Source organism: Salmo salar, chromosome ssa04 (assembly GCF_905237065.1).
Source record: "Salmo salar chromosome ssa04, Ssal_v3.1, whole genome shotgun sequence".
NCBI lineage: Eukaryota > Metazoa > Chordata > Actinopteri > Salmoniformes > Salmonidae > Salmo > Salmo salar.
The window spans coordinates 51,024,716-51,047,069 of record NC_059445.1 but is presented as its reverse complement, the minus strand read 5'-3'; the positions used below and the strand labels follow the sequence as shown (position 1 = coordinate 51,047,069).

The following is a 22,354-nucleotide window of genomic DNA, read 5'->3' as shown; positions in this document are numbered from 1 at the left end:
CTCCATTCTCTTACCTCTCACATAATTATACAATCATGTCAGGTTGTAGGACAGAATCAGAAATCATGTTGGACAGTATCACATTTTTTCCCCCTTAATTTCTGTTACCTGCCATGACTGAGTGAGCCCTATAATAAACAGATTTAAGTTTGCTGTGAGCCCTACACTACCTATTTAAATTATGAGGAACCAGAATCGTTCATCACCTCATACCTTGGGCATGGTTTAAATTCAGTCATTATCCTTGCTTGAAAGATTTGCAAAGCTTGTTCCAATGATAGGGAGAATGTCTCTTTCTTTACAGAACTATGAAATAATGTGGTAGATTTAAACTAGTAAACCTAATATTCATCTGACTGACACACACAAAAAAAAAAAACATTTTACAGTGGGCAGTAAGCTTTAATATATTCATATAAAAAGTACATGTACAGAAAATGAGTTATCCAGAATGTACACACTGCCCATCCCTTATCACATATTGTTTCATACACGTAACAGATTTTTAGAAATAATGCAAATGAGCTGACAAAACATCAATATTAACCAATGAAGATAAGTGCTTCACAATTAACATAAGATGAAATGTTGTTCTCAAAAGAATTACTACTGCAGTGCATTCTTGGTTGATGTATAGTTAACCCTGAGTGTAAAAAATTATAAAACATTGACAAAAAACATGTAGTGGCTTTTTGACCTTTCTCACTCCTATTGGAACATAGCCATGGTAGGACATAATGGATTAGTCATATCATGGCTAATTGTAACAGTATGTTTATTCCCAATGTGTTGGCCATTAAGGATATGTGCATAATAGTTACATTGTATTTTATGATATGAATGAAATGCATCCTGGAATATACATTTTTGGCATTAATTTGCATGTTTCAGTTGGTCACGACACCATAAATTCCCTCTTACTGCATTAAGCAGCTTCAGAATGCTATAACTCATTAGCTTTGAATGTCTGTACATTTTCTGAAGCAAACTTGCTGATTCACAGCATTTGTCAACATTCCACACAAAGTTTCAAGAAGCACAATTGTGACCTTTAAACAGTTCAATAGTATCAAATATAAAAAAAAATTCAAATGGCTCAATATTTAACTTGACCTTAATGTGCATGCATACAAAATCTTTACATTCAAGTTTTATTTACACATGCTACTCAATTGGATTTAACAGCATATCATCTAAAAATTGCATTGAGTATTTCATATCTTGATAAATATACAATTATTCAAGAGCATACAGACTATTAAATTGGCAGATCCAGAGGTCAGAAATGTAGAACTATTACATTATAAAGATGACTTGAAACATATAACCGAAGTCTATAAATATTGTACAGTATATAAAAACAGAGGTGTAGGAAGAGATCAGCATGAAACAAAGAGGCTAAATGACTATCTACAAACAGAAATGATAATCCATTCTGTAACATAGCAAGAATGATATTCACCATACCAGACCTAGTACCTGAAAAATCCAAAACATAACGTGACACTATGACAATGTCATGAGCAGGTTCAAAACATGAAAAACAAAATTAAACAAGCACAGGTGACAGAAATTTCCAAAATTACACTCAGGTTTAATCTATGTGCAATAGCCTGAAGGATTGTGGGGGCTCGGCAGTCTTGTGGCAGTAATGTGATCCTATGTATTGAACAAGCAAATGTATACAGCAGCACTGTGGGTGCTTTCACACTAGGGGGCAGCATAATGTTTTATTTTCATCAAACTACCAGTAGGTTAGCAGGTTGGGCTATGTTGATGGGAGCGGGGCCACAAAAAAATCTGAATTTATCCTGATGGGCCGCAGTGGCTTGCGGATCTGCATACTCACAGCCATGCAGTCAACTGATTTGTTCAATCAATCCATTTGTGCAGTTAAACTACTTAACTCTTAAGTAAATTAACTATAGAGTGGTGAGGAGGAGGACGCTACCGTGTCTGGAAGCAACTTCACCATTCATTTTATGAATTCAGTTTTACTCAAATATCGTTTTAAGCTTTGTTTTACTATTGACAGTTACAGCTGATTTTAGGATTGTATATCGATTTGCTCTCCTTAAATTTGTGTCATCTGATGTACTCGTTTCAGTGTCTGAATTGTTTAATCTAACTTTCCCCCACCAGCTCCTGATATTAGGGCATAAAAACTACAATCTCTGTGTCCTGAATTAGCCTAGTGCACATGTGCGCCCAGCTATATCCTGTCCAGAGCTTGTTTTCCATGGTTTTCCCTTTTTGCTAATATTGTCTTACTTTTTAACTCTGCATTGTTGGGAAAGGGCTCGTAAGTAAGCATTTCACAGTGAAGTCTACACTTGTTGTAGTCGGCACATGTGACATAAAATTGGATTTGACTAAACTAGCTGGCTAACTGAACTATGCTAGTTTGGCTGGAATAATTACTTCCGGACAGTATGGGTCCACAGAGCTCTTCCTCACCACTCTATTCCAGTAGCCATGGCCAGACCTAGCCTTTTGGGGGCCCTAAGCAAGATTTGACAGTGGAGAGAAAAATGTACGTTTTAAAGTACATTTCCTGCAATTCTACACATTTTGTCATGGGGCAGAGAGAAAAAAAGAATGAGTTTTACAGCAAATTTCCTGCAATTCTAACCATTTTGCTATTGGGGGGGAATCTTTACAGTTTTAAAGCTAATTTCCAGAAATTTTACACATTTTGCAAATCGATATACAATCCCAAAAACAGCTGTAACTGTATCTGAGTGAGAGTGATTAACTAAATCAATAGGGGCCCTGGTCACGTAACTGATCGGAATTCGACCATGATTACTACAAGTTTAAAAAGCTGGCAAGACTTAATCTAAAAATTGTTAGCTGACATGGCTAATTGAGTGATTGTTGGTGACTGATATAATAACAGAAAAACTGCTGATGCACACCAAATTTAGAAATTGCACCTTGTGTATTTTACTATTCTAACGCTCAACAGTAAATGGGGCCCCCGAATGAGTTCCTACATTTTTTTTTATAATGAAAATACTTTTTTGGGGGGGGCTTCCCTGTGTTTGAAAATTGATCCACGGGCCTACAATAGGAGGCCGCCAGTTGCCCAACCCTGTCTTACAGCTACAGGAAATCTCTAAAACACTTAACTCCGTTAGACACAAAAGAAAATACATTTCAAAGGCAAATTACAATATGCAAATACAAGACTTGCATTCAAATTGCAGTTTTGCACAACGCTGTGCGATCCCACAAGCATGGAGACAACTGCATGTACACAAATAGCTGTAACTAACCAGCTGATACCTCTGTGCTGGACTTTATGGACTGACATTCATAATTTGACAAAAGAGATGGCGTGGAACGACAATTCTACAGTTCACAGGCATAATGCTTTGAAGCATATGCAAACACGCAAGCATACACACACACACACACACACACACACACACACACACACACACACATTCCGAACTATGGGAACTGAGCCTTCTGCTCCCTAGCCCCTCGCCTACAGAATGCTCTCCCTGACGACCTGAGAGCCTCTCCATCACTCTAAACTTTTAAAACGGGCCTTAAGTTCCACTTCTACAAAGTGTCTTTTCCAGTCCTAGTCCGAAGCAAAAATAATAAATCGCACCTATCCCACTATTGCTATTTTACCTGCCTTGATTCTAAATGTATGTTGTTTTTAAACACTGAGTGTACAAATATTAGGAACACCTGCTCTTTCCATAACAGACTGACCAGGTGAATCAAGGTGAAAGCTATGATCCCTTCTTGATGTCACCTGTTAAGTCCACTTCAAGAAAAATAAAATGTTTAAGCCTTGAGACATGGATTATGTATGTGTGCAATTCAGAGGGTGAAAGGGGCAAGGAACAATATTGAAATGCCTTTGAATGGGGTATGGTAGTAGGTGCCAGGCGCACCGGTTTGAGTGTGTCAAGAACTGCAACACTGCTGGGTTTTTCCACACTCAACAGTTTCCCGTGTGTATCAAGAATGGTCCACCACCCAAAGGACATCCAGCCAATTTGACACAACTGTGTGAAGCATTGGAGTTAACATGGGCCAGCATCCCTGTGGAACACTTTCAACACCTTGTAGAGCCCATGCCCTGACGAATTGAGAATGTTCTGAGGGCAAAACGGGGTGGAACTCAATATTAAGGTGTTCCTAATGTTTTTTACACTCAAGTGTTTTTTTTTCTGTAGAGCTTAGAGTTAACTCTTATGAAAATCACTATACAAATAAATAGTATTATTATTCAGACACACATCACTGGTGAAAGTTGTAAGGAAACCGTTCTTTGGTTAGATCAGATGGTGGCTCTACTTCCCTCCGTACATTCTCTCTATATCAGTCTGAAAGTGATTCTTCAGCTCCTTCCTCTTCAGTTTGAATGCATCTGTCACCAGGCCAGTCTCAGGGGTCCAGGGCTCTGGGCTTAGACGCACTTTCACAGGGATCTCAAAACGCTGCAATTTGACTGGGGGGGGGGCACAATGGTTAATATAAAAGGGATATGCATGGCATGAGCAAAGCCCACTTTTGTCACACACTAAAATGATGTGTCTATTAATTCTAGGTTATTGTCCATCTGGTTAGTCAAGTTAACAAGATATGTGTCAGAGTAGGTTTCAGCCTTACTTGAGGCAGCCAGCTCTTTGATGGCCTTCAGGACCTCCTCCTCCATGGCTGGGTGGTTACAGATCTCCTCCCAGGCAACACTTATGCCGTTGTTATTGGCGAGAGTTGTCAGCTGCTTCTGGTTCGGTACCACAAAGCTTATCACATAGTTCTGGTCACTAAAAGCAAGAGAAAATAAAATGATACAGACTAGACTTGAGCATGCACATTGAATATGTTTTAGGGGTGATACATGTAGAATAACTACTAAAACATAACCACAAAATGCATTTGGTATCAATGTAAAACCTACACTACCGTTGAAAAGTTTGGGGTCACTTACAAATTTCCTTGTTTTTTATTAAAGAAAAGATTTTTTTTTGTCCATTAACATAAAATATATCAGAAATACAGTGTAGACATTGTTAATGTTGTAAATGACTATTGTAGCTGGAAACGGCTGATTTTTAATGGAAGATCTACATAGGCGTATAGAGGCCTATGTAGGTAGGTAGCCTAGTGGTTAGAGTGTTGGACTTGTAACTGAAAGGTTGCAAGATCGAATCCCCGAGCTGACAAGGTAAAAATCTGTTGTTCTGCCCCTGAACAAGGCAGTTAACCCACTGTTCCTAGGCCGTCATTGAAAATAAGAATTTGTTCTTAACTGACTTGCTTTCATTTTAAAAGGCTGATTGATCATTAGAAAACCCTTTTGCAATTATGTTAGCACAGCTGAAAACTGGTGTTCTGATTAAAGAAGCAATAAAACTGGCCTTTAGACTAGTTGAGTATCTGGAGCATCAGCATTTCGATTACTCAACTAGTCTAAAGAAGGCCAGTTTTATAGCTTCTTTAAATCAGCACAACAGTTTTCAGCTGTGCTAACATAATTGCAAAAGGGTTTTCTAATGATCAATTAGCCTTTTAAAATGATCAACTTGGATTAGCTAACACAACGTGCCATTGGAACAGAGGGATGGTTGCTGATAAATGGGCCTCTGTACGCCTATGTAGACAATCCATAAAAATAAAAAAAGTCTGCTGTTTCCAGCTACAAGTCATTTACAACATTAACAATGTCTACACTGTATTTATGATCAATTTTAAATGGACAAAAAATGTGATTTTCTTTAAAAAAAAACAAGGACATTTCTAAGTGACCAGTAGTGTATGTGGTATAATAAAGCAGACAGAAGAGTTACCTGTTTGCATATGCACAGATGTTGTCAATTAGGGGGCAGTTCTTCAGAGCAGACTCCACTTTCCCCAAGGACACGTATTCTCCAGCCTGCAGTTTGACCAGGTCCTTCTTACGGTCTACAAACAAAGCAGAGAGGGTCAGTGAGAAGACAGAAATATGGCAGGATAGCACTGAGAGGTTTTATGACAGTTAGCATTGTTTAGATCAATTTGAATAGTTTATGACAGTATTACCTGGTCATAAAGTGTTGAGAGGCAGCTGTTGTGGTCATAAATGGTGGTCATAAAGTGTCATAAAGTGTTGAGAGGCAGCTGTTGTGCAATGAACAGTGAGCACTGGTGTTATTATCCAGATGTTCTCCACCTCCTCTCAGCCACTCACCCACTATCTGCAGACAGCCATCAGAGTGGATCTCCCCCACATCCCCGGTACAAAACCACCTCTGGCCCTGCTCATCTACCCAGAAGTCATTGTTCAGGTGCTCGCTCTTATAGTAACCCATGGTAACGTTGGGCCCACCAATCATGATCTCTCCACGGGGGTGGGGTTGGTCCTGGCTGGTGTATCCGCCTTGGAAACACAGTGGGAAGATAAGAGTGAGGCATGGTGGTAGAGAATAGCTGAATAAAAGGATTGTTTGGAACAGGAAGAAACTAACCACATGGAAACTAATCAAGGCACATAATGAGAGCCACATGCAAATACGGTAACAACAAGCAAAGGAGGCAAACAGGGCAGCTACTGAACGAGGATGTCCAGGTCATCCATGATATGCATACAATATGTGTGTGGAAAACATCATATTCACACCCCTTTACTTTTTCTACATGTTGTTGTGTTACAGCCTGCATTTAAAATTGATTAAATAGAGATGTTTGGTAATTGGCCTACACACAATACCCCATATTGTCAAAGTGGAATTATGTTTAGACATTTTTACAAATTAATAAAAAAATGGAGTTATTAAGTATTCAACCCCATTTTTATGGCAAGACTAAATAAGTTGAGAAAAAAATGTGCTTAACAAGTAACATACCAAGTTGCATGGACTCAGTGTGTGCAATAATAGTATATAATAATGTTAACATTATTTGTTAATGACTACCTCATCTCTGTGCCCCACACATCCAATTATCTGTAAGCTCTCTCAGTCGAGCAGTGAATTTCAAACATAGATTCAACCACAAAGACCAGGGAGCTTTTCCAATGCCTCACAAAGAAGGTCACCTATAGTATTTGTAGATGGGTAAAAAGCAGACATTGAATATCCCTTTGAGCATGGTGAAGTTATTAATTACACTTTGGATGACGTATCAATACACCCAGTCACTACAAAGATACAGGCGTACTTCCTAACTCAGTACGCAGAGAGGAAGGAAACCGCTCATGGATTTTACCATGAGGCCAATGGTGCAGCCACCCCTATGCTTGAAAATATGGAGAGTGGTACTCGGTAAAGTGTTGCATTGAATTTGCTCCAAACAAATACATAGTATTCATGACAAAAAGTGAATTGCTTTTCCACATGTTTTGCAGTTTTACTTTAGTGCCTTATCGCAAACAGGATGCATGTTTTGGAATATTTTTTATTCTGTACAGGCTTCCTTCTTTTCACTCTGTCAATTAGATATTTCTGTATGTCATTTTCAATACATTTGCAAAAATGTCCAAAAATATGTTTTCACTTTGTCATTATGGGGTACTGTGTGTAGATGGGTGAGAATAATTTTTGTTTAAATTCAGGCTGTAACAACAAAATGTGGAACGAGTCAATGGGTATGAATACTTTCTGAAGTCAATGCATGTATTGGTCCTCTTAGAGAGATGAAAATGTAATGAATCAAACGTTATTTGTTGATGTGATAATCGAAATGTACAGATTCCAAGGCTGTGTTATTTGATTTTGGGTGTGATCGCCATTCTTACTTGCAAGCTCTCCTCAACATTATCAAAAATAAGTGTGTGTTTCTATAGGCTTAATGTCTTACCCTCAACCCAGTCTCGTAGTTTCACCTCACAGCAGATGAGGGGGGCCCCTACTCTCCCAGTGCTGTAGTCTGCAACTGGAGTCAAAACACACAATCACAGATAAATAAAGACACCACGTAGAGTTTAATACTTGATGCCAGTAATAGGCTGTAACCCGGCCTACTAAACACCAGTCTCAGAATATTTCTCAAATCAAGGTTTTCTTATTAAAGAATAAGCATCAGTGCTCATGCACATCTGGGGCATAAAGCAAGACATACTTGTGCTTCAGATTGACCAGAGAGCAGAGGCTCACAATTTCAACACTGTCATGATAAGTTCATACACTGCATTGATCTATGAGGAAAATCAAATCAGAGCAAACATAATTTTTTATCAAATATAATATTGTGTTCGTTTTTAAACTAAGAACTTGTACATTGTCCTCTGCCTTCCAAGAAAGTTCCAAGAAAAAATGTCCTGAAGTCCTGTTAAATGATATGGCCTTATCGGCCCCAGTGGTTATTTGGCAACATTTGACAAACTGTTTCACGCTCAAATACTGCTGCATAGCGTCTCACAAGCATATCCTTCCACATTCAGAATGCACTGAAAAGTGACAAATACCTGCGTGACCTAAACAGCAAAGCCGATTGAAGCAAAATAGTTATATTTAGTATAGCTGCCATTCCTCTGCCATCAACAATCCCAGTATCACAGAACCTTTCACAGGTTGGAGCTTGAACAAAGACATTTACCTCAGACTATGTGTGTTTAAAGACATGAAACTCAGGGCAACTCAATAGATTAAAAAAGCCTGAGCAATAGCATGCTCTCAAAGACCTGTCTTGGCTAAAGCCCAAAATTGCCATAGGTATAATTTCCTAACAAAAAACACAAAGGTGAAGATTCTCAAATGACAGAGCGCCCACCATTCTCCTACACACTACTACTACGATTAAAACATCTACCTGCCACTCAGATTCCCCCCCCATAATTACATTAAAAAAATTAAAAAACAGATGACCATGCTCTGTAATGTTTCTAAAACAAGAAATGTATTAGTAAGAAGTACTGTGGTATAATGCTCAATTTCAGTTCATTTTTTGTGACCCGAGTCTTTCAATCAAAATATCAGGATCAAAATGTTCAGCTGCCCCTTTAAGGGCGGGTGGTTACAGTGGTACCTGGCCACTCGAGTCCTGTCACGTGTCTGAGATGTAGGATCTGACTAGGGTGTCTCTTTGCTATAAGTTGAAGCAGCAGACTCAAACTAATGTTTAAAAACAACCGAGCTTGTGAACACAACAATGTAAATAGCGAAGAAACACAAGGACAAAGTCTCACTTTACTTTGTAGACTTTTGAGTAAATTAGACAAACTTGTATGCAAGTGCGCAGCGCCTCCAAAAATGAATATATCAGCACTTCACCCATTGCGCACAGCTTCCCTGCCAGGCAATGTTTTTTTTCACAGGTTTCCTATGTCTTCATGCAACTAGCAGCTATGAAACAAAACTGAAGAAATACTTAAAAAACAGCTACTGCAGCATTTTTCTAACCCTAACGCCACATGTGCTCATCCTTGACTTTTTACTATTTTTATTCGCAAATGTAACGCTCCCACTGTAGAGCCCTGCAAATTGACCACCCACCAATGTGGCTGTTGAAATATTCATTCTTACCCACCAATACCGAAATCTACCCGCATTTGACGGGTGTTAATTTTATGCCCTGACCCCAGTAGTAGTAGTCCATGGCTGTGCCTGCCCTGACTCACCCTCTGTGATGGTCCCTGCTCCGCAGGTCTCTGTGAGGCCGTAACCCTGTCCCACGGGGCAGCAGAAGCAGATGTTCATGAAGCGCTGGGTGGCGGAGGACAGGGGTGCTCCTCCTGACAGCATCATCCTGATGTTCCCTCCCAGCAGAGCCTTCACCTTCTTAAACAGAAGCCTGACGGACAGGACAGAGGAAGGAAATCAACTTCCAACTTAACCATTCGTTCATGTTTACTGATGCAATTTCACTCAGATATCAAATAGAGCTATTTCGTAATCAACCCTTATCAGTCAGGACACCCTGATATCTGATAAGCAGCACTGACTGGCAGACACGAAAATATGGTTCTCTCCAAAACCAGTCAAAATACACACAAGCATACAGTACACTTAAAATACACAGATTCCAGAGGTAACCTGTCTAAATGACTATCGCCCCGTAGCACACACATCTGAAGCCATGAAGTGCTTTGAAAGGCTGGTCATGGCTCACATCAACACCATCATCCCAGATGAACAGCTTCTACCCCCAAGCCATAAGACTGCTGAACAGTTCATCAAATGGCAACCCGGACTATTTACATTGACCACCTTTAATATTTATTTCTTTATCTTAATTGTTTTGCACTGACTCCCTTGCACAGGCTCTACGCACACTCACTAGACTCTACCCACACACTCCAACATACATACGCTTACACACACAAAACACACACTTTCACATAAGCTGCTACTACTCTGTTTATTATATATCCTGACTGCCTAGTCACTTTTACCCCTACCCACATGTACATGCTGTATTACCTCATACCCCTTGCACATTGATTTGGTACTGGTACTCCTCGTATATAACCTCGTTACTGTTTTTAATGTGTTACTATTTAGTTTTTTTATTTAGCAAATATTTGTCTTCGTTTTTTAACTCATTGCATTGTTGCGAATGAGCTCGTAAGTAAGCATTTCCCTGTAAAGTCTACACCTGTTGTATTCGGCGCATATGACCAATTACATTTTATTTATGCACTAATCTTGTATCAGGGATCTGACCTATAGAGATAGCTATGTGCATGTAACAGGATTGTGTATGGTAGATAGAAACATGCTGCAGTGTGCGTGTCCTTGTGTACTCACATGTTGCAGAGTGGGGCATCGTAGCCCATTTTGATCTGTTCCAGTTTGTAGTTGTAGCCCAGTTTAAAGAGAGTCCTCTGCACATAGCTCATCTCCTGCACCTTGTTCATCACATTCTTGTAGATGCGGTCCATTATTTCCTGACAGATAACAGATAAACATCTTACATCTCTGCTTCCACTGTCTACAGAGGACGTAAATGCTGCAGGATAGTTATGAAAGAACCAACATATTAACCTGTTAGAAGATGTCCTCTAAAGCGGACTTCTAAAAATCTCGAAAGAAGCCAGACTTTTCTAGAACACTAACACATCAGTGATAAGCAGAAAGTTTAAGGAAGGATGCTCGTTCTTACTGGTACAGCTGCCATCAGAGTAGGCCTCAACACAGAGCAGTCTCCTTTACTGCCCTTCTTGATTTTTGTTGACTGCAAAAGAAAAGATATCAAAATAACATTAGATTTTTTGCAATGTGGGCAACACATTTATTTTTAATTTTTTGAAATATGCAAGATCAATTCTATCGGGTTTAGATGAAACTGCTGAGTCTATTACCTGGTCAGAGAGTGTTTGAGGAGAAGAGTAGCCAATCCTGCAGCCATACGTCATACATGAGATCTCAGCAGTCATCTCCAGCACATGAGCTAGAGGCAGGTAGCCAATGTAGGTATCCTTTGGCCTGCACATGGACACAAACACAACACATCTTCAATATCTGTAACCCTGCACCACAGTGGTTATGCACTTTGACAATACTGTTGATCTAATTATCAAGGTTAGTCAAAAGAGTGCATGATGAATCATGTTCAGGCAAGGTTATCATCATTACATTACACTGTCTGCTGTTTCAAAACATTGTGTCTGACATGGGAATGTGAGGCAGAGACCTGACTAGCATAGTTAAATGTTGGTTATATACTGCTAGAGGCGCTGCAGTAGAGTGCTCTGCTCACCCCAGTCCTGGGATCCTCTCACACTGGCCCGTCATGCCAGCGATCAGGTTGCTGTGGATGATCATGACTCCTTTGGGTCGTCCAGTGGAGCCGCTGGTGTACATGACCACGGCCAGGTCTGTGGGCTGGGGCCGCTGCACCTCTACACTCACTGCCAGGAGCACAGGGGGAAACGTCACTTAATAATGCTTAGAAAATAAATGGTACAGTCCAAGCCAGTACATGCTTTACTACACAGTGAGAAACTAAACTTCCAGCATATGTGCATATTATACTTCAGATTTTTTTTAGCTGCTTATACATTTTAACATCTCTATAATGACATTTGGGCCATATGTAAACTCAAGTTTCAGTGCAAACACTGTTTGACATAACAGGGTGTCCTAAAACAGTGACCCAACAGTGTGACCTGTGTGTTTTGTATATGAAAAGTGCTGTTGATGTGTTTTCACGTACAGTTGTCAGGTTTGGCTCCCAACTCTTGTACTGCCTGCATGCTGTAGATCTGAATGCCCTCAGGGTAGCCCGTCCTGCTGATACTCTTGTTGTCCACATATATAACGTGCTTCAGGTTGCGCATATCTGGCAAAACATTCTGTCAGACACACAGGAAGACATTATTTGGCATGACTTTGGACATGAGTAATCTCATCCCTTTAGGGTTCATTCAAGTTTCGATGATATCAGGGGTTTGTTTTTCAGGTGAACAACACATCTCAATTCACACACAAACACCCCATGTGTTTTTAACTTCCTCCTTCACCTACGGAGGTGATTATACACATCCTGTCTGAAAAGATAGCTGGGTCATTTCACCAATTCGGTGCATTTTGAGAAGTGTAAATATTTTTTTTTAACTTTGGATTTCACCTAATTTTAATATTCTGTAATAAAGAGCACATATTCAAATTCATAAAAAACACGTTTTTTTTCATCTCAATAGATTAAATAACAAAAATTACTATAGTAAGAGTAACAGGATTGACTGTAACAGGGTTGACTGTAACAGGGGTGACGTTTTCATCTTAAATCAGCCATAAATCCCCTCATGACAGGGGGAATGGAAGCTTGTGTGCAACAGTGAGTGGCAATTGAATGCCAGTTTCAACCCCCCAAAAATATTGCTAAAACATCTCTAGTCTATCTTATGGGGTTGACGTGTTATGCTCGACCCGCTCAGTTTTCCACCACAAAACATCAGAAAATTGCCAAAAGGAGTAGAACCAGCTCACCTGCTTTTACACTGTGATTTGATTATTAGATTTTCTCTGTTTCTTTCAACTTTTTTTTTTTAAGTAATAGTTTCACCATATTAAAACAAGAGTTCAGTTCATGTAATAGGGTTCACCTTAAAATGAGGAAAACACATAAATGAATCACTGGGACTTTATCAAAGCAACAAAAATAACTAGGGCTGATGGTGAAACTTGTTGAAATGTTTGGATTACATGGGTCGAAATCTTCCTAGAAGTGGCACAGGGTGGACGGAGGGACGTGTCAAAATGTTTCATTTTGGCACTTTAGCAAGCCTTTATTCAGATTTATTGAATTATCCATGTGGTCTATATTAAAGGGCACTTCATTTAATATAACAGGCTTTAAAAATGTAATATTGGTGCACAATTTCTACTTAAAATATCAAAGGGACGCAAACGGCACCCATTTCGTGGAATGACCCAGCTCTCTTTCCCACTGAGAGGAGCTGAGAACAGCAGTGTGTAGTTAGGCTGGAATGTGAACCATTCATTTCCCCCAATAACTCCTACCTTGAGTTTAGTCTCCAGTAGCTCTGCGCTGGTGATCAGGTGTGTGGCTCCACACTCATTAAGCCCATAGGCCACAGCTTCCTCCCCCAGGGTGGCATACAGAGTGACCACTGCAACACAACCAAACATATTGTTTAAATGCAAACACACAGCACAATGTTATCACAAATATTACTGTTCTTACACGATATATCTTTATAATGCAATGTAGTGGCACTTTATATGCTAGTGTTAGATTATCAAACAAGGAGGTGTGTTGCAGTCAATGCCTACATGGAAAGTTGCGTCTGAAGCAGGCCTGTGCAGTGATCATCCACTCTGCCCGCGTCTCACAGAAGATGGCGATGGTACTCTTGGGCTGCTGGCCCAGTGCTGCCAGTCCACTACCTAAATGGCTGATGATCTGGTCCACCTCGTCATAGGACAGCCACCTGTACTCCCCCAAGATCAGCTGCAGCAGAGGACAGAGCACAGGAACAGGACATTAGGGTTGGTTCTACTAAGGGCCTTCAGTTCACAGGGGTAAATATCCCACTGGAGAGTCAAAGCAAGCTATTTCCAATAACTTGTGAAAACGTTTATGACATTCGATTAAATTACTCTACAAGAGGGGATTTCATCTAGGACAGTTAGATGTTATATGAAGTTATACAAACCTGCTTCAGGTTGCATAAATGAAGTAACTTATTTGACAGAACCTTCACTGCACTCTAATTAGTTTCTGGTGTGATGGAGTGCGTGTGATCACTCTACCTTCTTAAAGATCTTGCCACTGGGTTGCGTCTCGTTCTCCTCATTTAGGAGCTCCCTGGTACCCAGGCAGTCTGCGTTGCCGAAGCGCTGCACTGCATGCTCAAACAGCTTGTCTAGAGTGTCCTTTCCCTCAAAGTCCTCCCGGGCCAGGTTTTCAAAGTTCTCCACACAACGATAGGGGCCCTCTGCTTTGCCTGTGGTGGACTTGGCTTTCTCTCTCTTGGCCATTGTTTTCTTCTTCCCAGCATTAGTGAGGAAATACCATGGGATGAACGTGATGAGAGTGTACAGCCACATCAATAAGTACACAGGCAAGAAGACTACGTAATGCATGTCAACTTTGAATGTCATGGTTGAAGGTGAGGCAGAAGTGGAGAGAAAGCGAGACTTGAGGGAGAAGTGTCTGCTTCAGGGAGAATTCAGACGGTTCAGCTCTCAGGTCGTGGAAAGATTGCCACGGCAGGTGGCGGTAATTACAGATTGGACAGGTAGCAGCACATGCACCCAGACGACTCAATGGAAAGGCTTGACACAAGAGGTCTGTGATGCTAGCTCTATAGACAGCAGGGTGATTGGTCGAGAATTGTTCAGCATAAGGGAAGAAGAAAAAAACAATTTGATAGAGAGAGTTGGAGAGAGAGAAGCATGTTAGTCATATTGAAGCACTACAGCTAGGAGCTAGCCAGTAGCCACAAGTATGCACTGTGCATAATGCAAAATCTAATTTATAGACTAGCCACACTGAATGACTTTATTTGTTTTCAGAAGTTTTTAGAATGTGTTTCATGTCAAAGCATACATTCCAATGTACCAAACCTAGCTGCATTTTATATATATCATTATAGTTTTTATATTGCTGGACAAAATAGCTGAGTTTCAATGGAGCACTGCAATGGCTGATGCAGCTGTACACAAACATCTAGGCCCATGTTTGGTCAATGTTACTTAACATTTGACAATCTTTTATCTTATCGATAATTGATGCGTGCAGTGTGCAATCATTTCCTAGCACTGGAAGAATGTTAGGTCAGTGTTTTAAAAAGCTGAATGAGCACCTATATTTATTTATGGCAATTGGTGGTGCCTTGGTTAAGACGGAGAAACAATTATAAGGTAGAATAATCAGAACGAGCAACACAAGTTGTTAATAAATAAATAATTTGGGTGCTTATTTTTGCCCTATTATACACGTGTGAATTGGAAATGTGTTTCTGCATATCCCACCTCTCCCTGGGAGGTTGGGGCCACAGCCAGGGTCTGCCATTATCAACGGTGACCATGGAGCAATTAGGGTTAGGTGTCTTGTTCAAAGGCATATCGACAGATTTTTCACCTTATCGGATTTGGGATTTGAAATAGCAACCTTCCGGTTACTGGCACAACACTTTAACCGCTAGGCCTACCCTAGGGAAACACCCCTTGATAATGACGTAGGCCTAAATGAAGAGACTGAAATACAAAGAAGACAGAGCTCAGCAGAATGGTTATAAAGCCAAAGAGGCTAGGTTAAGTTAAATGGAAGACAGACAGCATAGCCTACATGAAACCTTAACATTTTACTAGTAAAATATTTTAAAAACATGTAAGTAATATCAGTAACAGATTCATTTACTTTCTTACTTCGCATTTACTATCTTACTTTTGCCAAATTTCTGGTGCCATTTGGCAACCCTTTGGACCTAAAGGTAACTGCCAAAATAAAGGATATATCGAAAGCAGGTTCCATGTAAGCCAAAGAACACATTATTTCATTGTGCAAGATTCTAAGATGGCAACTGGCAAGAGAAATACCAGCACACTAGAAAATGTAAACGTGTCACAGAATGCTATTCAGGACTTTATCCAAGCCTAAACAAAAATAGTATTTTGAGAATAAGGAGAAAATAAGGAGTTGAGCCCTATCCTCAAGTCCATCTTCTTCTTTATATCCACTATTCAGTAAAACATTTAGACCAAATCATATCAAACCACATATAATACAATGAGAGCCACAATGTAGCCTAATGGAGGTCAGCTTGACATCAGAGGGGAACACAGTGCCAAAAGACCTACATTCCATTGAAACGGTTATCGAATTGATCTTAACTAGCAGCTAAGCATGCCTCGACCGGATCAAAACTTTTTCATGTTGTAATGCTGGCATCATGATCTGCTATGTTGCCCTGATGATGAAATGCTTGTCACTTGACATTCCTCCAGACAGTCCCTATTGATGTACTAATGAAGGCTCAAGTGCTTATAGTGATCATGTGCCACTGATCTGTCTAATTCCATTTACTACATAGGCACAATAAGGCTCAGGCATAACAACCCCGAATGGCATCAGCCAGGACAAATTCCTTCTTCAATCAATATTTTTTATTCCGTGTGAAAAAATATACATCTTCCTACCACTTTCAAATATCCATTATAAAAAGGTAGGTATCAGGTATATCAGCCCTTGAAACAGAATCAGAATTGTGGGAGAGCAGCATGCATTTGGCAGAGGAAAGACCACATGCACACACTTCTGAAAAACACTACACCAGTGAAGAGCAGCCCGAAACAGTGCAACCCTTTCGAGAGAATGAACAAGAGAGGAAATTGGTTACCTTACCTACTGTTCTAAGGCACGCTAACAAAACACACTTCTTCCTCTTTCCCTGAACAAACAGCCTAGTCCAGACAATGTTTATTGTACACAAGACGACTGTAGATTCTTCACCCCTGGTCTCAGCTCTCTGGTCAACTCAGCTGCACTCACAGAGCTAACATACATTCTCCTGCTACCACCCACAACTGCTCTAATCCAATAGGAGTCTATTGGACAGGAAGTGATGAGGTTCCTCTCTACGGTCATAGAGGGGACAAGACAACAGGAAAAGACTTACTTTGGTACTTTACACCACTGCGTAAAAGCATGTCATTGGTAAACATATTCACCTTGAGGTGATGTCAATGACCTTTCACACACTGAAGACTACTGTGTGATGCATGAAATGTGTGACCAAGACTCATGGCAAGCCTGTGTTGTAAGCAAGGAAAATCAATGCTACTGCTGTGTCAACAAAAACAGATGACAGAAAAACGACAAAACCAGCACTGTAACTGTAGCTCAAGCCTTTAAACACAAGTCTACATCAAACATCAGTACAAATTGTAACACAAACACCCTATCAAAACAATTTAGGGTGATGACTGATTTGAAGTGTGCCCACCAGACCTTGGCATTCATTTTCTCTCCTGTTATTAGGACTGATACTGCAAATTCATTTATCGATATCACATTTTGTTATTGGTGAATAAACCATATCATCATACCACCATCACGTGTGGTTTATATATAACCCATATACAAACCTGTGTATAACCCACATCAAATCGTTTGTTCAAACGTTCATTAGTTGTATACTATTGGGAAATGTTACATGCCTTTGAGATGGACACCAATAAAATATACATTAAAAAAAGTCCAGTGAGTGAAGCCATATCCGTGTCTGACCGAGAGTAATCTCTGTCAACCCCCTTGACATAGCTTCGTATCTAATAGTCGTGCTATTAATCCCAAATGTACGATCATTGTTCACATATCTAAAAAGAAACGGGCAACTGCTATACTCCAATGTGATGTTTGAAAACTGAGACCCACGCGGCACTGTGCAAGACACCCATGATGTGCTTCATGGATTTGATATGAATAGGTGTCGTTGCTGAATAAAAATGTAAACGACATTTCCGAGAAAATTACTGACGTTGTCGGATGCCTAGCAAAAAACAAACATATTGGAAACAAAAATGTCACATTGTGGCTTCTAGCGAGGCAGAGTGCGCTGGCCAGAGCATCATAAACAAATATATGAATGAAGTTGGCATAGATAGCTTTCTTACATTGGATATAAAAAAATATAAAATATTGCCACATGTATGTAAATAAGATGACGACGATAACAGATTATCTAGCAGTTTACTTAGCCATTTCCCTAGCTAGTATAGTTACCTCAGAAACCGAGACGTCAGTGGGACCACGCCAGAATGAATGACCGACAGTAACCTCCAACGAAGAGGAGACAACGCGGAAACTTTACGTCATATGAGTCCATTTCTCGGAGCCAATGAGAATGGGTCTGAAGACCATGCCTATTTGATGCTTTGGTTTAATTTAGGTTTGATAATATTGTCACACTTTATACGCATAAGCATATCAACCAGTTATAAATATTCATCTCATCTGACTCTAGTTCACACTTGTGAATGAGATGGGTCATAATGTAATACAAAATCCCTGTAGACTAAGCAATACATTTTACTGTATGAAATATACATTGCAGTTAAGTCAACAATCAGACATTACACTCTGCTGCATTGTGAATGAAAATACTGGTAATGGAGGATATTTCTCTCCCTCAAATGTTCAACATAGGAAAATTAAACAGCTGCTTGAATGATCAATCTCCCACATCCATTGAAAGCAGCCAACTTGAGTGTGTAAATTACTGAAATAAATAGTAAATACTGGCAGAAGAGAGAAGTTGTATCAGTAGTCATTTTAACTTAAAGTTGTGAATGTTATGGTATCTGAAGACACCTTTGTACCTTTGTGTAGCGTGCTGAAGATGACAACAGTGGTAGGCCTGAAGACCAACAATGACGAGACAGCCTACAGGGAGGTGAGAGCCCTGGCATAGTGGTAGCAGGAAAATAACCTCTCCCTCAAGGGCAACAAAACGAAGGAGCTGATAGTGGACTACAGGAGACAGCACGCCCCCATTGAAGGAGCTGATAGTGGACTACAGGAGACAGCACACCCCCATTGAAGGAGCTGATAGTGGACTACAGGAGACAGCACACCCCCATTGAAGGAGCTGATAGTGGACTACAGGAGACAGCACGCCCCCATTGAAGGAGCTGATAGTGGACTACAGGAGACAGCACGCCCACATTGAAGGAGCTGATAGTGGACTACAGGAGACAGCACGCCCCCATTGAAGGAGCTGATCATGGACAACAGGAGACAGCAGAGAGAGCATGCCCCCATCCACAGACGGGGCCACAGTTGAGTGGGTCAAAAGCTTCAAGTTCCTCTGTGTGCACATCCCTGGCGACCTGAAATGGTGCCTTCACAGTGTGGTGAAGAAGGCAGAAAAAATTCAGTTTGGCCCCTAAGACCCTCACAAACTTCTACAGATGCACCATTGAAAGCGTCATATTGGGCTGTAGCACCGCCTGGTACGGCAATTGCACCATCCAGAGGGTGGTGCAGTCATCCCAACGCATCACCGGTGTCTCAGGAAGGCCAAGAAGATCATCAATGACCTCAGCCACCTGAGCCACAGCCTGTTCACCCGCTACCATCTAGGTATAGGAGACAGTACAGGTGCATCAAAGCTGGGACCGAGAGACTGATAAACAGCTTCTATCTCCAGGCCATCAGAATGTTAGTCACCACTAGCCGGCCTTCGCCCAGTACCCTGCCCTCAGTCACGGTTAATAGCCGGCTACCACCTGGTATTTTGCCCTGCACCTTAGAGACTGCTTTGCCCAATGTACATAGAGTAATTGATCACTGGTCACTTTAATGTTTACATACAGTTTTACCCACTTTATATGTATATACTGTATTCTAGTCATGGCTCATCCTATATAAACTAATGCTGGCCTCCCAAGTGGCGCAGTGGTCTAAGCTGTCCCACTAGAGATTCTGGGTTCGAGTCCAGGCTCTGTCGCAGCCGGCCGCAACCGGGAGACCCATGGGGCGGCGCACAATTGGGGGTAAAAAACATTAAAAAACAAAAAATACTGCTGTACACACAATACATTCGGAAAGTAGTCAGACCCCGTGACTGTATCCACATTATTTTACGTTACAGCTTTATTTTAAAATGTATTAAATAAACAATTATCCTGAATCTACACATAATACCCCCTAATGAGAAAGCAAAAGCAGGTTATTAGACATTTTTACAAATATCTTATTTACATAACTATTCAGAGGTTTGCTATGAAACTCAGAATTGAGCTCAGGTGCATCCTGTTTCCATTGATCGTCCTTGTAATGTTTCTACAACTTGGAGTCCACCTGTGGTAAATTCCATTGATTGGGCATGATTTGGAAAGGCACACCTATTTATATAAGGTCCCACAGTTGACAATACCAGTCAAAAGTTTGGACACACCTACTCATTCAAGGGTCTGTTAATTTGTACTATTTTTTACATTGTGAAGACATCAGAAATATGAAATAACACACGTGGAATCATATAGTAACCAAAAGTGTTAAGCAAATCAAAATGTATTTTAGTAGCTTCAAAGTAGCCACCCTTTGCCTTGATGACAGCTTTGTACACTCCTGGAATGAGTAGGTGTGTCCAAACTTTGACTGGTACTATTATATACTGCTCAAAAAAATAAAGGGAACACTTAAACAACACATCCTAGATCTGAATGAAAGAAATAATCTTATTAAATACTTTTTTCTTTACATAGTTGAATGTGCTGACAACAAAATCACACAAAAATAATCAATGGAAATCCAATTTATCAACCCATGGAGGTCTGGATTTGGAGTCACACTCAAAATTAAAGTGGAAAACCACACTACAGGCTGATCCAACTTTGATGTAATGTCCTTGAAACAAGTCAAAATGAGGCTCAGTAGTGTGTGTGGCCTCCACGTGCCTGTATGACCTCCCTACAACGCCTTGGCATGCTCCTGATGAGGTGGCGGATGGTCTCCTGAGGGATCTCCTCCCAGACCTGGACTAAAGCATCCATCAACTCCTGGACAGTCTGTGGTGCAACGTGGCGTTGGTGGATGGAGCAAGACATGATGTCCCAGATGTGCTCAATTGGATTCAGGTCTGGGGAACGGGCGGGCCAGTCCATAGCATCAATGCCTTCCTCTTGCAGGAACTGCTGACACACTCCAGCCACATGAGGTCTAGCATTGTCTTGCATTAGGAGGAACCCAGGGCCAACCGCACCAGCATATGGTCTCACAAGGGGTCTGAGGATCTCATCTCGGTACCTAATGGCAGTCAGGCTACCTCTGGCGAGCCCATGGAGGGCTGTGCGGCCCCCCAAAGAAATGCCACCCCACACCATGACTGACCCACCGCCAAACCGGTCATGCTGGAAGATGTTGCAGGCAGCAGAACGTTCTCCACGGCGTCTCCAGACTGTCACGTCTGTCACGTGCTCAGTGTGAACCTACTTTCTTCTGTGAAGAGCACAGGGCGCCAGTGGCGAATTTGCCAATCTTGGTGTTCTCTGGCAAATGCCAAATGTGCTGCACGGTGTTGGGCTGTAAGCACAACCCCCACCTGTGGACGTCGGGCCCTCATACCACCCGTTTGAGCAGACACATGCACATTTGTGGCCTGCTAGAGGTCATTTTGCAGGGCTCTGGCAGTGCTTCTCCTGCTCCTCCTTGCACAAAAGCGGAGGTAGCGGTCCTGCTGCTGGGTTGTTGCCCTCCTACGGCCTCCTCCACATCTCCTGATGTACTGGCCCGTCTCCTGGTAGTGCCTCCATGCTCTGGACACTACGCTGACAGACACAGCAAACCTTCAGCAAACAGCTCGCATTGATGTGCCATCCTGGATGAGCTGCACTACCTGAGCCACTTGTGTGGGTTGTAGACTCCGTCTCATGCTACCACTAGAGTGAAAGCACTGCCAGCATTCAAAAGTGACCAAAACATCAGCCAGGAAGCATAGGAACTGAGAAGTGGTCTGTGGTCACCACCTGCTGAACCACTCCTTTATTGGGGGTGTCTTGCTAATTGCCTATAATTTCCACCTGTTGTCTATTCCATTTGCACAACAGCATGTGAAATTTATTGTCAATCAGTGTTGCTTCCTAAGTGGACAGTTTGATTTCACAGAAGTGTGATTGACTTGGAGTTACATTGTGTTGTTTAAGTGTTCCCTTTATTTTTATGAGCAGTGTATATATAAATAAAATGACATTGCTCGTTCTAATATTGCTTAACTTATTGGAAGCCGAACATGCTGTTTTATGGTGTGATATGGTCATCATTATACAATATATGGCTCAGATAAGAGCTCCATTAATAAGAGTATGTAGCGTCACAAAACATACACATCAAACCAAAATAGCGAGCACTAAATGCAATTACATTTTCCTTTGACTATTTAATGGGCTGAGTAATGATTGAAACCTCCACAGTGCACAAAATGAAACATCAAAACAAA

At 41.0% G+C, this 22,354-nt stretch overlaps 1 protein-coding gene across 6 annotated transcripts; it reads right to left on the bottom strand.

The window, feature by feature from the left end:
- Positions 1 to 381: 381 nt before the first annotated feature.
- Positions 382 to 18,205, bottom strand: LOC106603377 (long-chain-fatty-acid--CoA ligase 4). Of its 6 annotated transcripts, none has more exons than XM_014196968.2 (15): positions 18,139 to 18,205; positions 14,163 to 14,716; positions 13,683 to 13,860; positions 13,410 to 13,519; positions 12,100 to 12,238; positions 11,644 to 11,794; positions 11,246 to 11,369; positions 11,047 to 11,118; positions 10,692 to 10,831; positions 9,563 to 9,735; positions 7,804 to 7,878; positions 6,197 to 6,385; positions 5,817 to 5,931; positions 4,636 to 4,793; positions 382 to 4,474 (listed from the first exon to the last, which is right to left on the bottom strand). In XM_014196968.2, the coding sequence occupies exons 2-15, from the start codon at positions 14,511 to 14,513 to the stop codon at positions 4,317 to 4,319; spliced, it is 2,133 nt and encodes a 710-aa protein (XP_014052443.1). In that variant the 5' UTR covers positions 14,514 to 14,716; positions 18,139 to 18,205; the 3' UTR covers positions 382 to 4,316. The 6 variants fall into 6 exon arrangements, with proteins under 6 accessions (XP_014052443.1, XP_014052445.1, XP_014052446.1 ...); XM_014196970.2 differs by having other exon boundaries at positions 14,163 to 14,396; positions 18,139 to 18,187; XM_014196971.2 differs by having other exon boundaries at positions 14,163 to 14,399; positions 18,139 to 18,186.
- Positions 18,206 to 22,354: the final 4,149 nt, after the last annotated feature.